Genomic DNA, 19,852 nt, shown 5'->3' on the forward strand with positions numbered 1-19,852 from the left:
GGCGTGGGTGGAGGATTGGCTCTCTAACAGAAAGCAGAGAGTTGGGATAAATGGTTCGTTCTCAGATTGGCAACCAGTAACTAGTGGTGTTCCGCAGGGGTCAGTGCTGGGTCCCCAACTCTTTACAATCTATATTAACGATTTGGAGGAGGGGACCGAGTGTAACATATCAAAGTTTGCAGATGATACAAAGATGGGAGGGAAAGTAGTGAGTGAGGAGGACATAAAAAACCTGCAAAGGGACATAGACAGGCTAAGTGGGCAGAGATTTGGCAGATGGAATACAATACTGGAAAGTGTGAGGTTATGCACTTTGGCAGGAAAAATCATAGAGCAAGTTATTATCTTAATGGCAAGAAACTGGAAAGTACTGTAGTACAAAGGGATCTGGGGGTCCTGGTGCACGAAACTCAAAAAGTTAGTATGCAGGTGCAGCAAGTGATTAAGAAGGCCAATGGAATGTTGGCTTTTATTGCTAGGGGGTTGGAATATAAAAACAGGGAGGTATTGCTGCAGTTGTACAAGGTATTGGTGAGGCCGCACCTGGAATACTGCATACAGTTTTGGTGTCCATACTTAAGAAAAGACATACTTGCTCTCGAGTCAGTACAAAGAAGGTTCACTCGGTTAATCCCGGGGATGAGGGGGTGGTCATATGAGGAGAGGTTGAGTAGATTGGGACTCTACTCATTGGAGTTCAGAAGAATGAGAGGCGATCTTATTGAAACATATAAGATTGTGAAGGGGCTTGATCGGGTGGATGCGGTGAGGATGTTCCCAATGATGGGTGAAACTAGAACTAGGGGGCATAATCTTAAAATAAGGGGCTGCTCATTCAAAACTGAGATGAGGAGAAACTTCTTCACTCAGAGGGTGGTAGGTTTGTGGAATTTGCTGCCCCAGAAAGCTGTGGAAGCTACATCATTAAATAAATTTAAAACAGAAATAGATAGTTTCCTAGAAGTAAAGGGAATAAAGGGTTACGGGGAGCGGGCAGGAAATTGGACATGAGTCTGGGTTCGGAATGGTCATGGCCCTGTGGGTAGTGGAGCGGGCCCAGAGGCCGTGTAGCCTTGTTCTGCTCCTACTGTGTTCTAATTCTGTTAGATTTCAGGAGATGGTTTTATTCCTGTTCCTGGCTGGGGTGGAGATCGCCTTTACAGAAGGTAAGTACTGTAGAAAATATAGGGACAGAGTGATCTCCTGGAAGAATTTCGATCGCCTAGATGGGTCGGAGAGGAATTTCCCAGATTTTTTTCTCCCAAATTGGCCATTGGGTCTTTATCTGGTTTTTCGCCTCTCCCGGGAGATCACATGGGTTCGGGTGGATGCAGAGTGATAGAAGATTTGAGGTTAGGATCAGATCAGCCATGATCTTATTGAATGGTGGAGCAGGCTCGAGGGGCCGATTGGCCTACTCCTGCTCCTATTTCTTATGTTCTTATGTATGCTGCATTGGCCTAAAAGTAGACATGGACTCCAGTCCCCTTTTTGTTACCAGCATTATGCCACGATCAGTGCATTGATCACATTAATCATAGATACTAAAAACTACCTTGTGAACATCCTGAACTGGGTAAAAGCACAGCAGTGTCCAAATGGTTTTACTTAAAGAATATTTTTTAAAATACCTGCGTCACACTGGTGTCCCCTGAAAAAAGAGCTTTATAAGCAGAGGCTGCCACAGACAGGGCTCCTTTCACCAGCTCACCAGCAATGCCACTATGGTGTCTACAAAGAAAACCAAAAAAAGTAGAAAACAGACTTCAGTTTGTAAAAAGATTATGATTAGGCCCACTAATCAAGTTTAAGTTGGAGCGATAAAAAAGCTATTTTCAAATAGAGGGGAAAAAAAGCTTTAAAGTTCTCCGTCACAAGTTTTTGCTCCTCCTTCCTGAAGGCATCGAGTCCCTACAGGCACACAGTCCCACAGGCTCCAGTCACCTTCTGGTTGCCTGCTAGTCGCTTCCCAACTGGCCATTTCATGTGTGAAACCTGGCAGCAAATGTTGGGAAGAGTATTCAACAACAGGAGCATCATAACTGAATCCTATCCTGTTGTCTCCCTGATGAACACAGGGGCTGCTGGAAGGTGATCAGGAACCATGGGTGATTTTCCCCTCCCTGAGGGAAACTGCGGCCAATATAGTGCCCTTACTGCTGCTCCAGCTGGGATCAACTAGTATCAACTGTTTGCTCATTTTGTCTTCTATTTGCCTTTAATGCAAAGAAAGAACTTGTATTTATACAGTGGATTTCACATCCCCAGGACGTCCCAAAAGGCTGCACAGCCAATGATGTACTTTTGAAATGTAGTAACTGATGTAATGTAGGAAAACGCAGCAGCCAATTTCCACTAAGAACAATGACATAAATAAGGAGATGATCTATTTTAGTGGTGCTGGTTGGGGAACTCCCCAGCTCTTCTTCAAATAGTGGTTTTTGTCCCTGTGACCCCCCAGCTCTTCTTCAAATAGTGGTTTTTGTCCCTGTGACCCCCCAGCTCTTCTTCAAATAGTGGTTTTTGTCCCTGTGACGCCCCAGCTCTTCTTCAAATAGTGGTTTTCATTCATGTGGGGGGACAGATGGGGCCTCGGTTTAATGTTTTATCTGAAAGGTGGCACCTTTGATTAGTGCAAAACTGAGGAAGTGCTGCACTAAAGTGTCAGCCTAAATTATGTGCTCAAACTACTGGAGTGGGATTTGAACCCACGGCCTTCTGATTCAAAGGCGAGAATCAGCTGAGCCAAGGCTAATACTGAGAAATGTTTCTGTTGGTTTGCACAGTGGAATTAGCATCTCTGGTATAGAAGTCATCACTAAAACTACAAAATTTGGGCAGGTAAAAAGCATATGCATACTTCCATCTTGAACACTTTCAGCTCCACGAAAAGCAAGCAGTTACCGTTATATTACAAAAAGAATATATATATATTTTTTTAAACAGAAAGTTTGCATAGTAGATAGTGTGGTCACCTTAAATGTGGGCACTGCACTTGTCTATTATTCATGGTCCTTGGTAGTTCTGCACATTCTACTTCCAAACGTGTAGACACTGAGAACAAATAATATTTTAAGATAATTGTCATACTAAGATGGTTTAAAGCCAAAAAAAAAAATTGCTGATTGTCCACTGAAAATAAGGTGTTTTCTTCCATTGCACTATCAGAAAAGCTCACATATGATGGCAGCTTTAACAAAGCATATTTTTGTTAGTAACAGCAGCTGAACGGCTGCGTCGTAATTGTACAACTGGTCCAAGTATCTGGTCAAAATAGTATGTTGGGCACCGGATGATAAATATTGGAATTAAAACTGAAATGCATAGCAGTTGGATCCAGAACGGATGACAGGTCTCAGCTGAAAATGATGCTGATCTGTGGACTTTCCCCATTTCTGGGGGACGATTTTCCCCAGACACTTTAGGCGCTAAAGAGCCTCCGAGGTGGCCACGATGGGGTCTTAAGCTGGAATGCCGGTTTAGCCAAGATGCCACCTTGGTGAAGGAGTTGAAGCTTGTGCTCAGAACGATCGTTGAGCAGCTTATTGCCACTTAAATTGCCTGCTAGGGCTCATTAATGAGGCATTTTGGTGGATAGCACTTGACTCAACGCCCGCTCCCAAGAGCAACCAGCTGATTGGGAGTAAACTAGTCGTTGCAGAGGATTTCGAGCGCTACTTAAAAAGGCATATTACCCTTTACTGTTCACTTGCTGCTGGGGGTTTGAAGAGGACTTTTGAAACACATCGGGAGACTTTTTGGGACATTTTGTCAAGGCTTCACCAACACGCTATCAACATTTATTCTGGAAATTCTCTGAGGACTTAAATCTAAAAAGATTAAGTGCTGTGCTACTCTACCTTACTGGACACCTTATAGGAGTCACCACAAGAAAGGGAGTGCTTGGTCATCGACACCTTGCTAGGGGTCCCCTTTGGTCTGCAGGAGAGAATGGGAGGAGGAGATGAGGCCAGGCAGAGCAGCACCGGCTGCTGTTGGAGAGAGGAACAGGAGAGCAAGGTTGAGTCCTTCCCCCCTGCAGGTACAGGACATCCCGCCGCCTCTGGGCCTCCAGTGCCACGTCCAAGAACCTGTGCGCCCACTCCCTCTGTCCCTGAGCCATCCTGAAACCTGCCGCTGTGTCAGTCAGCCCACTCCACACCTTCAATGAAAGTGGGTGAGTGGAGCCCACATATACGGCTCCACGAAAATTGCGTCTAATCAGCACTCGAGTACTAAACTGGCATGTGTCTGTTTCAGCATCTCCAGGCAAGTTCAAATTATGATAATTAGCAATTCGGCCCAAAATTGCGTGCTAAATCCAGACGTGTCTTATTAGCACAGCACCCATTTAGTGCCTGTTTTCACCTTTTCACCGAAATAACCCCCTTTGTTTTTAATTTGTGGTTTCCATCATTCATGCTTTTTCTTATCATCCAAACCAATTACAGGAAACTTTTGATTTACCGGCACCTAAATAACCGGAAATCTCGGTTGACCGGCAAAATTCAGGAGTAGGTTCAGGTAACTTTTATTACTTGCCTTCCTCCATCTGTTGCTGTGCAAGGGTGTGGCTGCAGCTGTTGCTAAGCTACAGAGACGCTTGCAACTTGTGGCCATTGTTCTGAACCTGTTGCTAAGCAACAGGGTTTGTTGCTTTATACGGAGCTCTCGGCTCCGTATCTTTTACTATAGCTTTCGGTTATCCGGAATTTTTGATGAACCGGCACCACGTCGGTCCCGTCTGTGCCGGATAAAAAAAAGTTTCCTGTACAATAATTATCTTCAAACTTGTAGCACTATCTATAAATTCCACTGTAATAGAGCAGTTATTCTGCAACAGAAAACTGGAATGAAAAGAAGCTAAAAGGGTTAGTGGTGAATAACCATGATGAAGACAAGCTACAGCAACTGAAAAAAAAGTTAAATTGTGATATTATACATTACCGTTTTTTTGTTGAACAGATGATCTAACTGTAGGATTCTCTACATCAGACATTTCCGACATATCAGAATGAACTTCGTTTGAATTCAAAGTTGAGCCATCACTCCTTCAACACAGACCAGGAAAACAAATTAAAATTTTATTGCCCATGTGAATGACCTTCATTTATTATAATGCTAAATAGGTCAAAACCTAGAATCATTGAATAGAATAGTACAGCACAGAAGGAGGCCATTCGGCCCATCGAGTCTGTGCCGGCTCTTTCGAAGGGCAATCCAGTTAGCCCCAACATTAATGGGAAAGCGGGGAGGGTGCGGTGGAGCGCAGGGAAAACCAGACAAGGCCCTTAATGACAGAGCCTCATTCAAATAAAAGAATGCAAACTCCCGCCGACAGCCACTTTTCTTGCCTCTCTTAATCTCCTACATGCATGGATTCCTTGCTGGGATACAGCTCCATCAGGTGGTCCTCACCCTTTGATACCTTGCGAACATTATCATTGTGAGAGTTTTCACCGGGAGGATGGAAGGTATTCGAGCAAGGGGGTATCACGACAAAATCTGATCCCTTCTGCCCCCCAGCGTCCACCCTGCCACAACTAGTCATTGGATAGTAATAAGAAACGAGAACCCTGGAAATTTTTTCGTTTCTAACCCAGGAGCACAGAGGACAATTGATTATCAGCTAACTCAGCACAGACTGGAATTACCATGGGATCTTCCTAGTCTGCTCGGCTCAGAGACAGGGGCCTAGAAATTCGGTTTTGGCGCAGCGAGGGCTTTAGCGCCGGAAGTTAGTGCCGGCGCTAAGTCCCCCTGCGCGCGCCAAAAATTCAGTAGCGCCGCGCCCAAACGGCTGCCGGCGCTACTGAGGGGTCTCAGCACCTCAAAACTGGCGCCACGCGCCGCATTGCGGCGCCCGCTGCGGTGGGCTCGGGAAGTGCAGGCCTCCTCCTTCCGTTAAGGAGGAGCTGCCTGCACCCGGCCGCGGCCCGCGATAATCTTTTTAAAAATGAGCCCGGCACCTCGGACAAGTGCCGGGCTTGCTTCTGTTCCGGGGGGGGGGGGGGGGGGGGGGGGGGAAGTCCGGGGAGGGAGCTGCGGCCAGGCGGCCGGCGGGAAAGCGGCCGGCCGCCGCGGGGCCTTTAATGCGCCGGCGCAAAGTTCTGTAAGGCACCTCTGCCAGAACGTTGCTTGCGGCTGCCACGGGCGAGGCGGCCGCAACTCAATTTCCGAGTTCGGGCGGGTTACCATGGCAACCGGGACGCTGCGCACACCGATGACGTCATCGGTGCCGGCGCAGCGCTACCGGCCTAACGCCGATTTAGGGCCCCTGTCAATTTCTAAACTGGCCATAACTTCGGCGCTAGGCCCTCTAGCGCCTCTAAGGCCAGTGAATTTCTAGGCCAGGATCTTTACTTTTAAGCCATTAGGGAGCCAATAAAAGCTTTTTTAAATGTTTGTCCAAGTGTTTCACAACAATCATTGGTAAATAACCCATCATTTGCAGTTTTGAAATCACAAGTGTTGTTGTTCCTTGACTAAATTTCAAAACTTGGGTATGCAGAAACAATCATGAGCACAGTTGATCAAACTGAACAGCATACACAGTGGAGACTGAATGGTAACGACTTAAACATTTAATGTCGCCACCAATATAATTTACAATATAGTTATTTTCAACCAAATACAATAAGAACATTTGCTGCAAAGCATTACCTACTAAATAATACTACCTTTGGTGGTGCAAAGGAGCAGACACCACCACTGGTTTAAGGGGCTCCATATCCAGTGTCTGAGATATACACAATATATCATTAATGTTATGCAACCGAGGCCTGCTTTCACCGACAGCATTTTCACTCTCAGCGACCTCTGCATCTGATACCACTTCTATCTCGTCCTCCATTTCTTCAGGTTGGGAAAGAGCAGAACTATACATAGATTCTCCCAGAGGGCGACTAGTATCAAAACACTCGGGTAGGACGATAATGTAGTCCTCTGAACAGTCCGAGGACACTTGGCTTTGTATTTCATACTTTTCTTCTTCAAAGCTTTCACTGGCACTGTCAGCCACATCAGTTTCAAGATCATCATCTGTAAGCCAGAAGCAAACAACAGTTCATTTCTTAAAAATGTCAGTAATCTTATCATCTGTTTAAATTACACTTAATAGCGAAGCTCAAGAGTGGCATCTATGGAGTTCAAGGACTTGATACTGATTCTTTACAAAATACTGGTGACACATTTTGGTTTTACTCTGCAGTTTTGGTCACCATACCTACAAAAGCCAGAGATATGGAAACACATCAAAACGGTAATAAGGATGGCACTAAATGCAGCAGAACTCAACTGCAATTTGATAATGTGTTTTTCTAGAGCTGCCTGGCTATGCAATGGCTCCAAGGTGGATCTGAAGTACAGGCCTCCACTGAAGTAAGCGAAGTCAACCAGAGATGAATGTAGACGCTCCCCACAACTTGTGTCATGGAGCAGTTGAGGAGGGAAGGAAACTTGGAATGATGGGCCTCAAGATGTTAAGTGCGACATTTTCTATTCGTAACAAATACATGTGTTGCCATATCTTTTTCATACAGAGACTGGGGTTACTCTCAATAGAAAATAATCCCTCTAGACTTGCCATTTTTGTTTTAACATAGAAACATAGAAGATAGGAGCAGGAGTAGGCCATTCAGCCCCTCGAGCCTGCTCCGCCATTCAATGAGATCATGGCTGATCATTCAAACTCAGTACCCTGTCCCTGCCTTCTCCCCATATCCCTTTAGCCTTAAGAAATATATCTAATTCCTTCTTGAATATATTTAATGAATTGGCCTCAACTGCCTTCTGTGGTAGAGAATTCCACAGGTTCACCACTCTCTGGGTGAAGAAATTCCTCCTCATCTCTGTCCTAAATGGCTTACCCCTTATCCTTAGACTGTGACCCCTGGTTCTAGACTCCCCGGCCATCGGGAACATCCTTCCTGCATCTAGTCTGTCTAGTCCTGTTAGAATTTTATAAGTTTCAATGAGATCCCCTCTCATTCTTCTAAACTCCAGTGAGTATAAGCCCAATCGACCCAATCTCTCCTCATACGTCATTCCTGCCATCCCAGGTATCAGTCTGGTGAATCTTCGCTGCGCTCCCTCCATGGCAAGAACATCCTTCCTCAGATAATGCGACCAAAACTGCACACAATACTCAAGGTGTGGTCTCACCAAAGCCCTGTACAACTGCAGCAAGACATCCTTGTTCCTGTACTCGAACCCTCTCGCTATGAAGGCCAACATACCGTTTGCCTTCTTAACCGTTTTAATTCATTTTTAAGATTTCCTTATTTTTATTCTCTGAATTTTCCAAAATAAATATGCTTAGCCTCTTACTGTGGCTTAATTAAATTGTATCCAGGTGGAAAAGGTAGTATAAATAATCATTTTAAAACAAATGACAAGAGAGTAGAGCAATAGTCAGAAATTATGCATTAGGCACTACAGGTAAAGGGAAAACTAAAAAAGGTATAAAATAATTAAGTCAGGAGAGAGAAATAAGAAATGAGAGAGAAAAACAGCATCAGAGCAGAAGGACAGTTAGGATGCGTGGCCCAAATAAGTGTTCTTTATACAAACGCATGGAGTACAAGGAACAAATTGAATGAATGGAGTGACTGAACACCGTGAACATTTTCAGCTGATCAGAGAGCCAGCATGGATTTGTAAAGGGTAGGTCAAGCCTGACGAACCGGATTGAATTTTTTGAAGAGGTGACTAAGGTAGTGGACAGGGGGATGAATATGGATGTTATTTATATGGACTTCCAGAAGGCATTCGATAAAGTCCCTCATACGAGACTGTTAGTTAAAGTTGAAGCTCATGGAACGGAGGGCAAATTATTGACCTGGTTAGGAGATTGCCTGAGCGGCAGGAGACAGAGAGTAGGGATATTGGGCAGGTACTCTACATTGACAGGATGTGACTAGTGGCGTCCTACAGGGATCTGTGTTGGGGCCTCAACTATTCACTGTATTTATCAATGACTTAGATGATGGGATAGAAAGTCACATCCCAGTTTGCCGACAAGACAAAGATAGGTGGCATTGTAAGCAGTATAGATGGAAGCATAAAATTACAGGGAGCTATTAATAGATTAAGTGAAGAGGCAAAAACTTTGGCAAATGGATTTCAATATAGGCAACTGTGAGGTCATCCACTTTGGACCTAAAAAGGATCAATCAGAGTACTTTCTAAATGGTGAAAAGTTAGAAGCAGTGGCGGTACAAAAAGACTTAGGGATCCAAGTACATGGATTATTAAAATGGCATGGACAGGTACAGAAAATAATCAAAAAGGCTAATGGAATGCTGGCCTTTAAATCTAGTGGACTAGAATACAAGGGATTAGAAGTCATGCTGTAGCTATACAAAGCCCTGGTTACCACACCTGGAGTGTTGTGTTCAGTTCTGGGCACCACACCTTAGGAAGAATATATTGGCCTCGAAAGGAGTGCAGCGTGGATTTACTAGAATGATACGTGGACTCCAAGGATTAAATTACAAGGAGAGATTACACAAACTAGGGTGGTGTTCCTTGGAATTTAGAAGGTCAAGGGGTAATTGATTGAAGTTTTCAGGATATTCAGGGGAACTGATAGGGTAGATAGAGAGAAACATTTTCTGCTGATTGGGGATTCTAGGACTAGGGGACATAGCCTAAAAATTAGAGCCAAGCCTTTCAGGAGTGAAGTTAGGAAACATTTCTACACGCAAAGGGTGGTAGAAGTTTGGAACTCTCTTCCGCAAATGGCTGTTGATGCTGGGTCAATTGTCAATTTTAAATCAGAGATTGATAGATATTTGTTAACAAAGGCATTAAGGGATATGGGCCAAAGGCAGGTATATGGAGTTAGGTCACAGATCAGCCATGATCTCATTGAATGGTAGAACAGGCTCGAGGGGCTAACTGGCCTACTCCTGTTCCTACGTTCAGTTACCTTTCTCTGGCAGCACCTCTTCTTCTGTGCAAGGTTTTTCTGTCTGTCCTGTAGCAGTCGTCATAATGATTTTACCAGGTCTCCCTTCTCTGCTACCAATATCAGAGCTGCAGGTTTCTTGCACATCTTGAAAGGTGTCTGTTAAAATGAAAAACAGATTAACAGCACGATTGAAGAACACATGGATAATTTGTGTGCATATTGGGGTGGGGGGGTAATAATTTAACTAAATACTTTTCTTCCCTTTTTAGTTTGCCTCTATAACAGGGCAAATAATAGGATTAGGAAAAGATGATGTTATTAGCTTCACTTTTTCTTAATTTTTAATTATTAAAGTGCTACATATTTATGAAGCTTTAAGGACTGTATAGGTTATAGGAAGGTATGATACTAAAACTTCCTGTACCTACCCCAAACACACTTCCATTATTGTGCGTGTTTTCCTTCTTTTTCTCCAAAAAACAAATTCACTTAAAGAAACAACCTCTAGTAATTCTAGAAAACGAAGCACCATTCATCCTCTACTGTTACTGGAAACAACATCCCTCTATTTCTATACTTTAAATGCCGCAATGCACCATTAAATAGATAAATGATTAAGTACAGATAGAGATAATTCAATACTGTATGGAACAAGAGGCTACACTGACCTTGGGAACACTATTCCAAAGTAGGCAACCAGTCCAGGCTGAACCAGGCAAGATGCATGGATAGACAAGTAGGCTGGAGTTTTACTAGATTTACTTTGAAGAATCTTTGTCCATAGGAGACAAAGCAGGTTTGAGAGAAGAGCGAATTCTATATAGTGCGCAACAGTAAGAGCCTTTACTCCTTCTTGCTTTATAATGTTATGCAAGAGAGAGATTAGTCCCACAAAAACAGACATCTCATTGGAAATTTGACTTGCTGGGCTTTGTGAGATCGTTTAGCAGCTCACTATAAGCAACACAATATTTTATAGCATTAATTCAGGGTTTCTATTTCTTCAGTTTAATTCTGAAACATTATTACAAATGTGCCAAAAAAGCAACACAAGTGCAATTCCAAAAAGAAACAGACCCTACTTGAACTTTAATGTGCATGCAATTAGACCTCTGCAAAGGTCAGTTTAAAAAAAAACCTGACCTTTAATCTAATTATTTCAAGATGGTTAATTTATGGAGAATATTTTATTTTAAAAACAAATGATTATAATGTGATAGTTTTAATCAAAACAACTCAAATGGAAAACACAAGAGCCCAGGATAGGGCACTAAACAAGCAACAATTTTTATTCTAAGCAATTTTCCAATTGAGAAATGGCAGTTCTGATATCAAACATGGAACTGTTACTTCACAGCAAATGGAACCGCTTATAGTAGTTGAACATGTAGGACAGCAGACTCTTCCCTGCAGGCACTTCTAGAAACTACTTTCAAATCACCACAGTCCACAACTGTTCATATTTTCTACATACATTCAGAATGCTAATAGCACACAAGCCATTATTGGTTAGTCTCTTTTATCCTCTACAAAAGCTTACTGTCTGGTTTACCCCTGCGGCGTGGCAGCAAATCAGGTGCCTCATCCAAAGCTAGAGAACGAATAACTGTCTCACAGACAAACTGAGTCCCGCTGATGTCCTCCTCTCCCTCCTCTAAATGATGATCTGTTGGCTTTTCCCCCAGCGTCACGTCTGCAAGGAGAGATACAAGATGAGCATCAAATATTATTGATATGAATTACCAAATTCCAATTTTAAAATTACAGCCCGCCCTTTAGAAATCGCAGGATTTAGTGAGGAATTCTCAAAGTTCAGCGTTCAAAGTGTTTTTGTTAATAGACTTGAAAACAACGGCTATTAACTACAAAGCCACCCTCGTATAATTGTAAATAGTATTTTTCAAACCACTGAAGTGGTAATCCATTGGTCACTGATAGCTAGATAATATTACTTCACGGGTATTTATTTTTAACTTGTTCTTGGGATGTGGGTGACACATTTATTACCCATCGTTAGCTGCCCTGAGGGTATTAAAAATCAATGACATAGTGTGGACTAGAGGCACAGCTATGGATGACAAGTTCCTTTCCATGAAGGGCATTAGTAAATTGTTTTAAAAAAAATATAACAATCCAGCAGCTCAGTCATTTTTTCTAGTGCTAGCCCACAAATGACTAATACATATTTTTTGGGAGAAAGAATTTTGTTTCAATTCTCCCTTCAATCCATTTTCTTTCAAGGCTACAGTTAAGAATAAGCTGCCAAAATCAACCAACAGTCCCAGGCTTTTAGATGTGCAAATGCACCACCTATAATTAGAACACTTACAATTTAAAGCACAAATGAAAATGCTTGTAAAAAACAAACAAAACGCCAGTCCACTAAGTTTTTTAAAAATGTCACATTTATTGTTTTGTTTTTTTCCAGCTAGCTGCAGGAACAGTTGAGCCACAGGGTGAAATTTCCAGTTTAGAATGGATATAGGTCAATGTTACACATTCCGAATGATTCAACTATTCAAAAATGCATTCATTCACTTATTCGTTTCACTGATTAAATTTAAGCTAGATTTTTTAAAAAGTTATAGTCATTTTATTTTGCTTAGACTTCTTTTGGCAGTGTAGTCAGGAAATGAAAAAAACCTGCACACATCATATACTATCTCCATGTGCAACTGAAAGAGGAAGGAACCATATGTCACAAGACTTGAGGTACAGAAATTCAGGGGAAATAATAGCAAGTAAAAAAAAAAAAAAATCACAACTAGAAATTCACGGGTGAAAAAGAAAATCAATTAGAGATTAGGAATAATTTTGAAGTCTGCAAATTTAATCTGAAAAATCAGTAAAAGTTAGAAACAAGAAACCTGAGGATTGAGACTGTACTTCACCACTAGGTGGAACATAACCACTAGATGGTTCAATACAGAGAAGACAGGCTCCACTGCAAGGAGGACTCAATACCAGAGAAGTTCTGCTCCAGATACCAAAACTACTGCAATCAAAGTTGTTAAATCCCAGTCCATAGCTCCGGAATGAAAACCAAACATTTTCTTACCAAACCTCGACTTGAAGTTAGCTTCATTTTCCTCTTCAATCTGACCGAGGTATGGCCTCTCCATTAGTGGGCCGTCATAGGGCAACGGTGACATGCATGGAGTCATGTCTTGGAAATAAAAGCAGAATTTTAAATCGCAAAACTGAAATGTGTAAAAAGATTACATAATTTTAAGAGAAGTAACAAAAGGTAACGTGAGATGTCTACCTTACAGCTTTTTTAAATACGTGAAATGATTCATAAAGTGTAAAAATTCTAGTTACATAGAATTACATAAAATTTACAGCACAGAAACAGGCCATTCTGGTCTGAGCCTATATATTTATGCTTCACACGACCCCCCCCCCCCCCCCCGCCCTGCCCCACACCCTACTTCATCTAACCATATCAGGATAACCGTCTACTCCTTTCTCCCTCATGCATTTAAGGGGAAACCTAGATTAGTACATCTATGCTATTTGCCTCAACTACACCATGTGATAGCAAGTTTCACATTCTAACCACAATCTGGGTAAAAAAGTTTTTCCTGAATTCCTTATTGGATTTATTAGTGACCATCTTATATCTATGACCCCTAGTTTTAGATTCCCCACAAGCAGAAACATTTTCTCTACAGCTACCCTATCAAACCCCTTCATAATTTTATTAGACCTCTAGTAGGTCACCCCTCAGCCTTCTCTTTTCGAGAGAAAAAAGAGCCCCAGCCTGTTCAGCCTTTCCTGATAATTGTAACCTTTCAGTTCTGGTATCCTCCTTGTAAACCTTTTTTGCACCTTCTCCAGTGCCTTTACATCCTTTTTGTAATATGGAGACCAGAACTGTGCACAGCACTCCAAGTACAGTCTAACCAAGGTTTTTACAAGTTTAACATAACTTCGCTGCTTTTCAAATCTATTCCTCTAGAATAGGTTTAGGTTTCCAGCAGGTAATCAATCCTCTGGGCACACTGACTGGGTAATCTACAGCAGTGTGATGATCTTGAATTGTTGCCATTTTTTTATGTCTGTTTATGACCAGAGGTCTGGATTTTGATCATTATAAAATACCTGGGTTAGAAACCAGTCAGAACCATAATTTATCATTTCAGAATTATTTTAACATTTTAGACAAAGAGAGAATAGATACACAAATTAACTTCATAACATTTTGAATGTTTTTTTTTAAAAAAGGTCCAAACTTAGCTTAAAAAGAAACCTTGAAAAACAGACTTTATTATATGCACACAATCTTGTAACCTTTTTCTATCAGTCACATAGCCAACAGCCACAATACATATTGTAATAGATGTCTTGCCAAAAGTATATAAGACCTCTAAGTTCCAGCAATAATTAAGAATGGATTAATCCCACAAGGCAAATATGGGTACAGGAAACTTTGTGCTATCCGGCACCGACGGGACCGAGCTGTTGCCGTTCCCTCAAAACTGCCGGACACACCAGCGTTAATGTTGAAGCATACGGAGCTATTCATCTCCGTATCTGACAACAAACACTGTTGCTTAGCAACAGCTTCTAAACAGTTGGCCTGTACCTTGGAAGCGTCTCTGTAGCTTAGCAACAGCTTCAGAGAGACTTTCCAGAGCCTGACTGTTGAAACAAAAGCCACGAGAAGAAAAAAAACCCTAACAAAACAGCTCCTGATTTTTGCCGGTGGCTCGAGCTTGCCGGACACTTAGCCTCCGGATAACACAAAGTTTCCTGTACAAGGGCATTACAGGCAGTAACAAAAATCCTGAAATTTAAATGAAAGCATAAAACTACAACATTATCTGACCCTTCTAGTCTCCACTGCTGCTATGCAAAAACTTTTGCATCTCTTCATTATTCTATATAGGACCCAAAAAGACATTTACACCATGTTTGACAAGTCCCAATAGGATATAATTGTCACCTGTTCATAATTGGTAGGAATGTGGATTAAAAGATAGAAAACAGCTGGCCGCTTTGCAAATTGAAATTGTATGAACAGTTGGCAAATTTCCAAAATTATCTGGGCAACAGGATTTCATAATTTTAAACACTTGGCCTAAAATCAGAGTTATTCGAATGAAAAAAGACCCAACCTATAAGTTTTTCTTCATATTTGTATTTCTTCTTACCAGGCAGCATCCTCAGTGAAGTTAAATTCTGGAATACTAATTTAACTACAAATTGTCATTACCTAGCTTGTTCTACTACACCAGGGAGAATGTTTCCAAAAAACTGCGCTGGTGTGATCTGGGGCAAAGATGCTAAAGATTTTCACAGCTTCAATAATGCATGGTAAGGATCATGCCGTAGTTACTAGCTTAACATAAGCCATAGATAGGGTATGTGGGATTTAGATCAAGCTTTTAGTAATGATGGACTAAAAATTAATAACTCACTGGTAACAGTACAGGAAACTTTCGATTTACCGGCACCTAAATAACTGGAAATCTCGGTTAACCGGCAAAATTCAGGAGTAGGTTCAGGTAACTTTTATTACTTTTTTTTACTCCATTTGTTGCTGTGCAAGGGTGTGGCTGCTAAGCTACAGAGACGCTTGCAACTTGTGCCCATTGTTCTGAAGCTGGGTTTGTTGCTTTAGCTCCGTATCTTTTACTATAGCGTTCGGTTATCTGGAATTTTTGATGAACCGGCACCACGTCGGTCCCGTCCGTGCGGATAAAAAAAAGTTTCCTGTACCTGTACCAACACAGCAGTCACAATCTGTTTTTGTAAGATAACTACTGTAATGATGGTCTTACATTCTTCACTTTTTGTTTAAGAATGAAGTTTTAAATATATTTGAAGCTTAAAACGTGCTCAAAATTAACCCAACGATAGGATTTTCTATCAAGATAGCAGTTAAATGACAAGGCTTTATTGGTAAAATGGATTATAGTTCCTCGGAGTCCACATCACGGAAGACCTCTCCTGGTCCCTCAATACCTCCTCTCTGGTGAAGAAGGCCCAGCAGCGCCTATATTTCCTAAGGAGGCTGAAGGGATGTAACCTGTCACCCCTGATCCTCTCTAACTTTTACCGCTGCACAATAGAGAGCATCCTGACGAACTGTATCACAGTATGGTATGGCAGCTGTAGCTACTATGACCGGAAAGCCCTGCAGCGGGTAGTCAAAACTGCCCAACGCATTACTGGCACCCGGCTACCAACCATAGAGCACATATGCCAGAAACGCTGTTTACGGAGGTCACTGACCATCATCAAAGACCCTACCCACCCCAGCCACAGTCTGTTCGCCCCCCTGCCATCTGGGAGACGCTACAGATGCATTCGCACCCGAACAGCTTCTTTCCCAGGGCTGTCATCCTACTGAACTCCACAAATAAACTCTAAAGCCTGCACATCTGCCAATGCACTTTATTATGTTTATGTTAATGTATTACAAGCCAAATGAATGTTGAATGTTTAAATGTCTTAATCTAAATGTACACTCTCGGGAGCCGCAAGCCTACATTTTGTTGTACTGCACTTGTGCACTAACAATGACAATAAAGTTGATTATGATTATGAAGTAATTTAAAATCTTACCAACTGGGGTGTTGTTTGGTACATGTTCCATTTCCTGCACAATATTTATGTCCAACAGTTCAAATGAAAGCAAATCCTAGAACAATAAGGAAACAAAATTACAATGATTCCTTACTGCAGTCATCCTCACAATTATAGTGCTCTCAAAAATGATAAACTTTAGAATGTACACACATAATCACATGAGCAAAAATAGATAAGCCTGCTGGTTTAAAGAGTGGAATCTTCCATGTGCCCTTTGCACCAGTTCCTAATACATAAGCCATGCTAATATATGCAGTTAATTCTGCAAGAAACAAATAGTTTGAACTAAAAACAGAAGTATACATATCCAGTATAATCCAGCTTTTACAGCACACAGTATATACCTGTGCAGTCAGAAGGTCTACAGATGGCACCATTGTGTAAAAGTCCCTGTGCTGGTCTTTACGCTGAAGTTTGGGCAATGCTATGGCTGCTGTTTTTGCGGACTCTGCTCCTTCAAGAACTGGCACAATTGGCTGCTTCTCAGTATCTGCAGTCAAGGAAGTCTCTTTCTAAAAAAAAAAAGAAAATTACAACTTTTATCAGTCTTGGTCAAACTACGATCTAATTACCATTCACTAAAACTTTGTAAATTTATTAGCTTAAAAGTTCTAGATTACTTTTTTTTTTAAAGAAATGGTTCTCAAAAAAAATTAATTTCATATTTAAACAAATTAAGGATTTGACTCAACCTTGTTGAGAAGTCAAGTCTAGTTCTTGATCATGGTGTGTGTAGAATAATTTCCTGAAATCAGTCCTAAATTTGCCTTTCACCAGTTTGAATCTACCCCCCTTGCCTTCATGTCTAGGTTTAATTTGAAGTACTGTTTCACATTTACCATTTCTGTACCGTTTATTAGCTTACATATACTTCGGGGCCCCTTCACAGTCACTTCCTTTCAAGGCTGTAAAGGACAAGCTTTTCTAGTTTTTGCAGTGATGCTATGGATCAATCTTGTGGCTCTTTTCTCAACCATCTCCAGTGCGTGAATATCTCCCTTATGTCTTAGTGACAAAAACTGGACACAGTATTCAAGGTGTGGCTTGACCAGTGCACTGCGCTGTTTAAACATTACCTTTCCCACTCATACTCTACTCTTTTGCGCATATAGTTTAGCATGCCATTTGCTTAGTTGATCGCTGCTCTGCATGTTAACCAACCAGTCTACTAATACGTCCAGATCTCTTTCAACTTCACCCGTAGCTATTTCACCATCATTCATGGAATATGTAATAATCATCCATTGTTTCCCTTATTGCAATTGCACTCATCTAGCATGCCACAAAATTACATGCATTCATTAGAAAGGGTACAGAAAATGAGCTAAAAGACAGATCCCAAGTGTAGAGTGGTGGAGGTTTGAGGAAAGGTTAGAGAAATTTAAAAGGAGAAGGAAATCCAGGGAAGTCCTTCCATACTTTATAACAAAATGGTAATTTCACCCAAATTTCTTTTTTAAAAAACATCAATTGCATCATCATCACAGAGACCTACAAGTAAGATCACCAATATGGAGTGGATATATAAAAATTAAAAAGAAAGATATTTTAAGCGAAACTATAATTTTCTTCCGTAAAAAAGGGGTAGGACTTGGAATTTTGACAAGTCCCCACGGCTTTTGTCTCCTTTAAACTTTACAGCGCAGAATGAAGGCAGTTATGGGAGGGTCTTATCCATATCAAGAAAGTAGGACCAGCGAGCATGCATTCAAATTAGAAAAAAGTAAATTTAAACTTGAAAACCAGGAAAACTTCTTTATTCAAAAAAATGATAAATGGTTGAAATAATCAGCCAAGCAACACGGTAGCGACGGATATTATTCAAAATATAATTAGATACCATGATGGGACTAATGCACTAGAGTGATGAGCTTTGATTGGCTGAATTCTTAACCTTGATTTCTCTCAAGTTCTTGCTAACTCTTTGGAGCTGTCAAAGGCTAGAGAGCAAACCCTGTAGCAACAGGGAGTTAGACTTTAAGCAACATGAGGCTGAGATTTAGACCAGACCAATGAGAAAAATACTGAAAGTCAGTCAGGGGGTTACCAAAGAACAAATGAGTCCCAGGAAATGGGGCTCTTAACGTTGGATTCAGTTAACGGATTAAATGTACTACATAAAACAGATTATCAGTGCTGGTTTTAGCAACAAATAGGCAGACTCCATAAAAAAAAAAAGACATCAATGGAATAAGGCTCCCAATGCAGACCACGAAGACACTAGTTCAATCCCTGGCCTATATGGAGATACCTTACGACTCTTGATTGCTAGCTCATAATCCATACCACAAAGTATGTATGTGGATTTTGCATGAGGACAGGTTTGGGCTCAGCTGTGATGCCCACATGCTGGAATAGCCTGCTGGCGCTCAATGGCCTGGATTTTACGAATGGGGCTATCGCTGATGGGGCAGGACTTCCATCTGCCATGGAAATGCTCCCGACATCAGGCAAATTTATGGCCCCAGGGTAATTAGAATGCAGGAGCCAGGCTCCTCCACCTCTGCCAGGAAGTCACACCAGACTAGGGATGGAGACTTACCACAGGAGGAAGAAGGTGACCACCGATCTGCCAAAAGAAAATCTTTGTGGTCAAATGTTTACAGCAGCTGATGGGGCTTGTGCATGGCCATGCTCTGGGAGCACTGTGCATAAGGTCCTCTTCATTCAAACCCCCATGGTCACCTCCACCAACCTTAGAATGCTGGAGGTTAGTTCATGGAGGGCCAATTTAATTTGCATGCACCTGCTCAGAGATGAGTCCACCCACCAGGAAATTGAAGAGAGGTGGGACGTGACAGAGTGCGTCCCCAAGTAAGTATTTTCACATGGCTGTCCCAGAGCCACTGAAAAAAAATTGGCAGAATATTTAGCCCCACATCTTCGCTCACATGAGTGCCACTTAGCAAAGTTACTGAAAGGCACTGGCACCTATACCCCAGCATGTCTTCAAAACTTGAGAAGAAAATCAGAAAAGGAAAAAAAAACCTAATTGTAAAATGTCAGATTATTAGTTGTAGAATCACTATAGGAATTCTACCATCAATATCAATTTACAGTAAATAGCTCCTTTAAGTATTGCACTCTCTAAAACATGTATTTATAGTTGATTACTACTGTAGTTGCTGTTTCCAAGGATTCCGCTTCTTCAGGATCGGGCACAATATGCTGCTCCTCAGTCCCTGCAGCCAAGGAAGCCTCGTCCTAAAGAAGAAAATTCCAACTCTATTAATCTAGGGCAAATTCAACTATCTCATCCTCATTTACTGAAATAACTTTACAGGTTACTCCTGAGCCAGCAAAATCTCAGGTTCAATCCCGGGGATGTGCCGAGTTAATGAG

General features: G+C 41.6%; 1 protein-coding gene across 3 annotated transcripts in view; it reads right to left on the bottom strand.

The window, feature by feature from the left end:
- nbr1a (NBR1 autophagy cargo receptor a) overlaps positions 1 to 19,852 on the bottom strand; it is a 61,803-nt gene that overhangs the window by 10,756 nt on the left and 31,195 nt on the right. For 2 of the 3 annotated variants that reach the window (XM_085966397.1, XM_085966394.1), the window contains 10 exons: positions 19,625 to 19,714; positions 16,855 to 17,022; positions 16,487 to 16,562; positions 12,972 to 13,079; positions 11,454 to 11,606; positions 9,932 to 10,069; positions 6,681 to 7,041; positions 4,948 to 5,051; positions 2,976 to 3,054; positions 1,632 to 1,731 (listed from right to left, as the gene is read on the bottom strand). In XM_085966397.1, coding sequence (XP_085822523.1) covers positions 1,632 to 1,731; positions 2,976 to 3,054; positions 4,948 to 5,051; positions 6,681 to 7,041; positions 9,932 to 10,069; positions 11,454 to 11,606; positions 12,972 to 13,079; positions 16,487 to 16,562; positions 16,855 to 17,022; positions 19,625 to 19,714 — 1,377 coding nt within the window. The remainder of the gene's footprint in view (positions 1 to 1,631; positions 1,732 to 2,975; positions 3,055 to 4,947; positions 5,052 to 6,680; positions 7,042 to 9,931; positions 10,070 to 11,453; positions 11,607 to 12,971; positions 13,080 to 16,486; positions 16,563 to 16,854; positions 17,023 to 19,624; positions 19,715 to 19,852) is intronic. The other variant, XM_085966396.1, reaches the window with a different exon arrangement.

This window comes from Somniosus microcephalus, chromosome 24 (genome assembly GCF_052327205.1).
Source record: "Somniosus microcephalus isolate GS21.2 chromosome 24, FLI_Smic_1.0, whole genome shotgun sequence".
Taxonomy (NCBI): domain Eukaryota; kingdom Metazoa; phylum Chordata; class Chondrichthyes; order Squaliformes; family Somniosidae; genus Somniosus; species Somniosus microcephalus.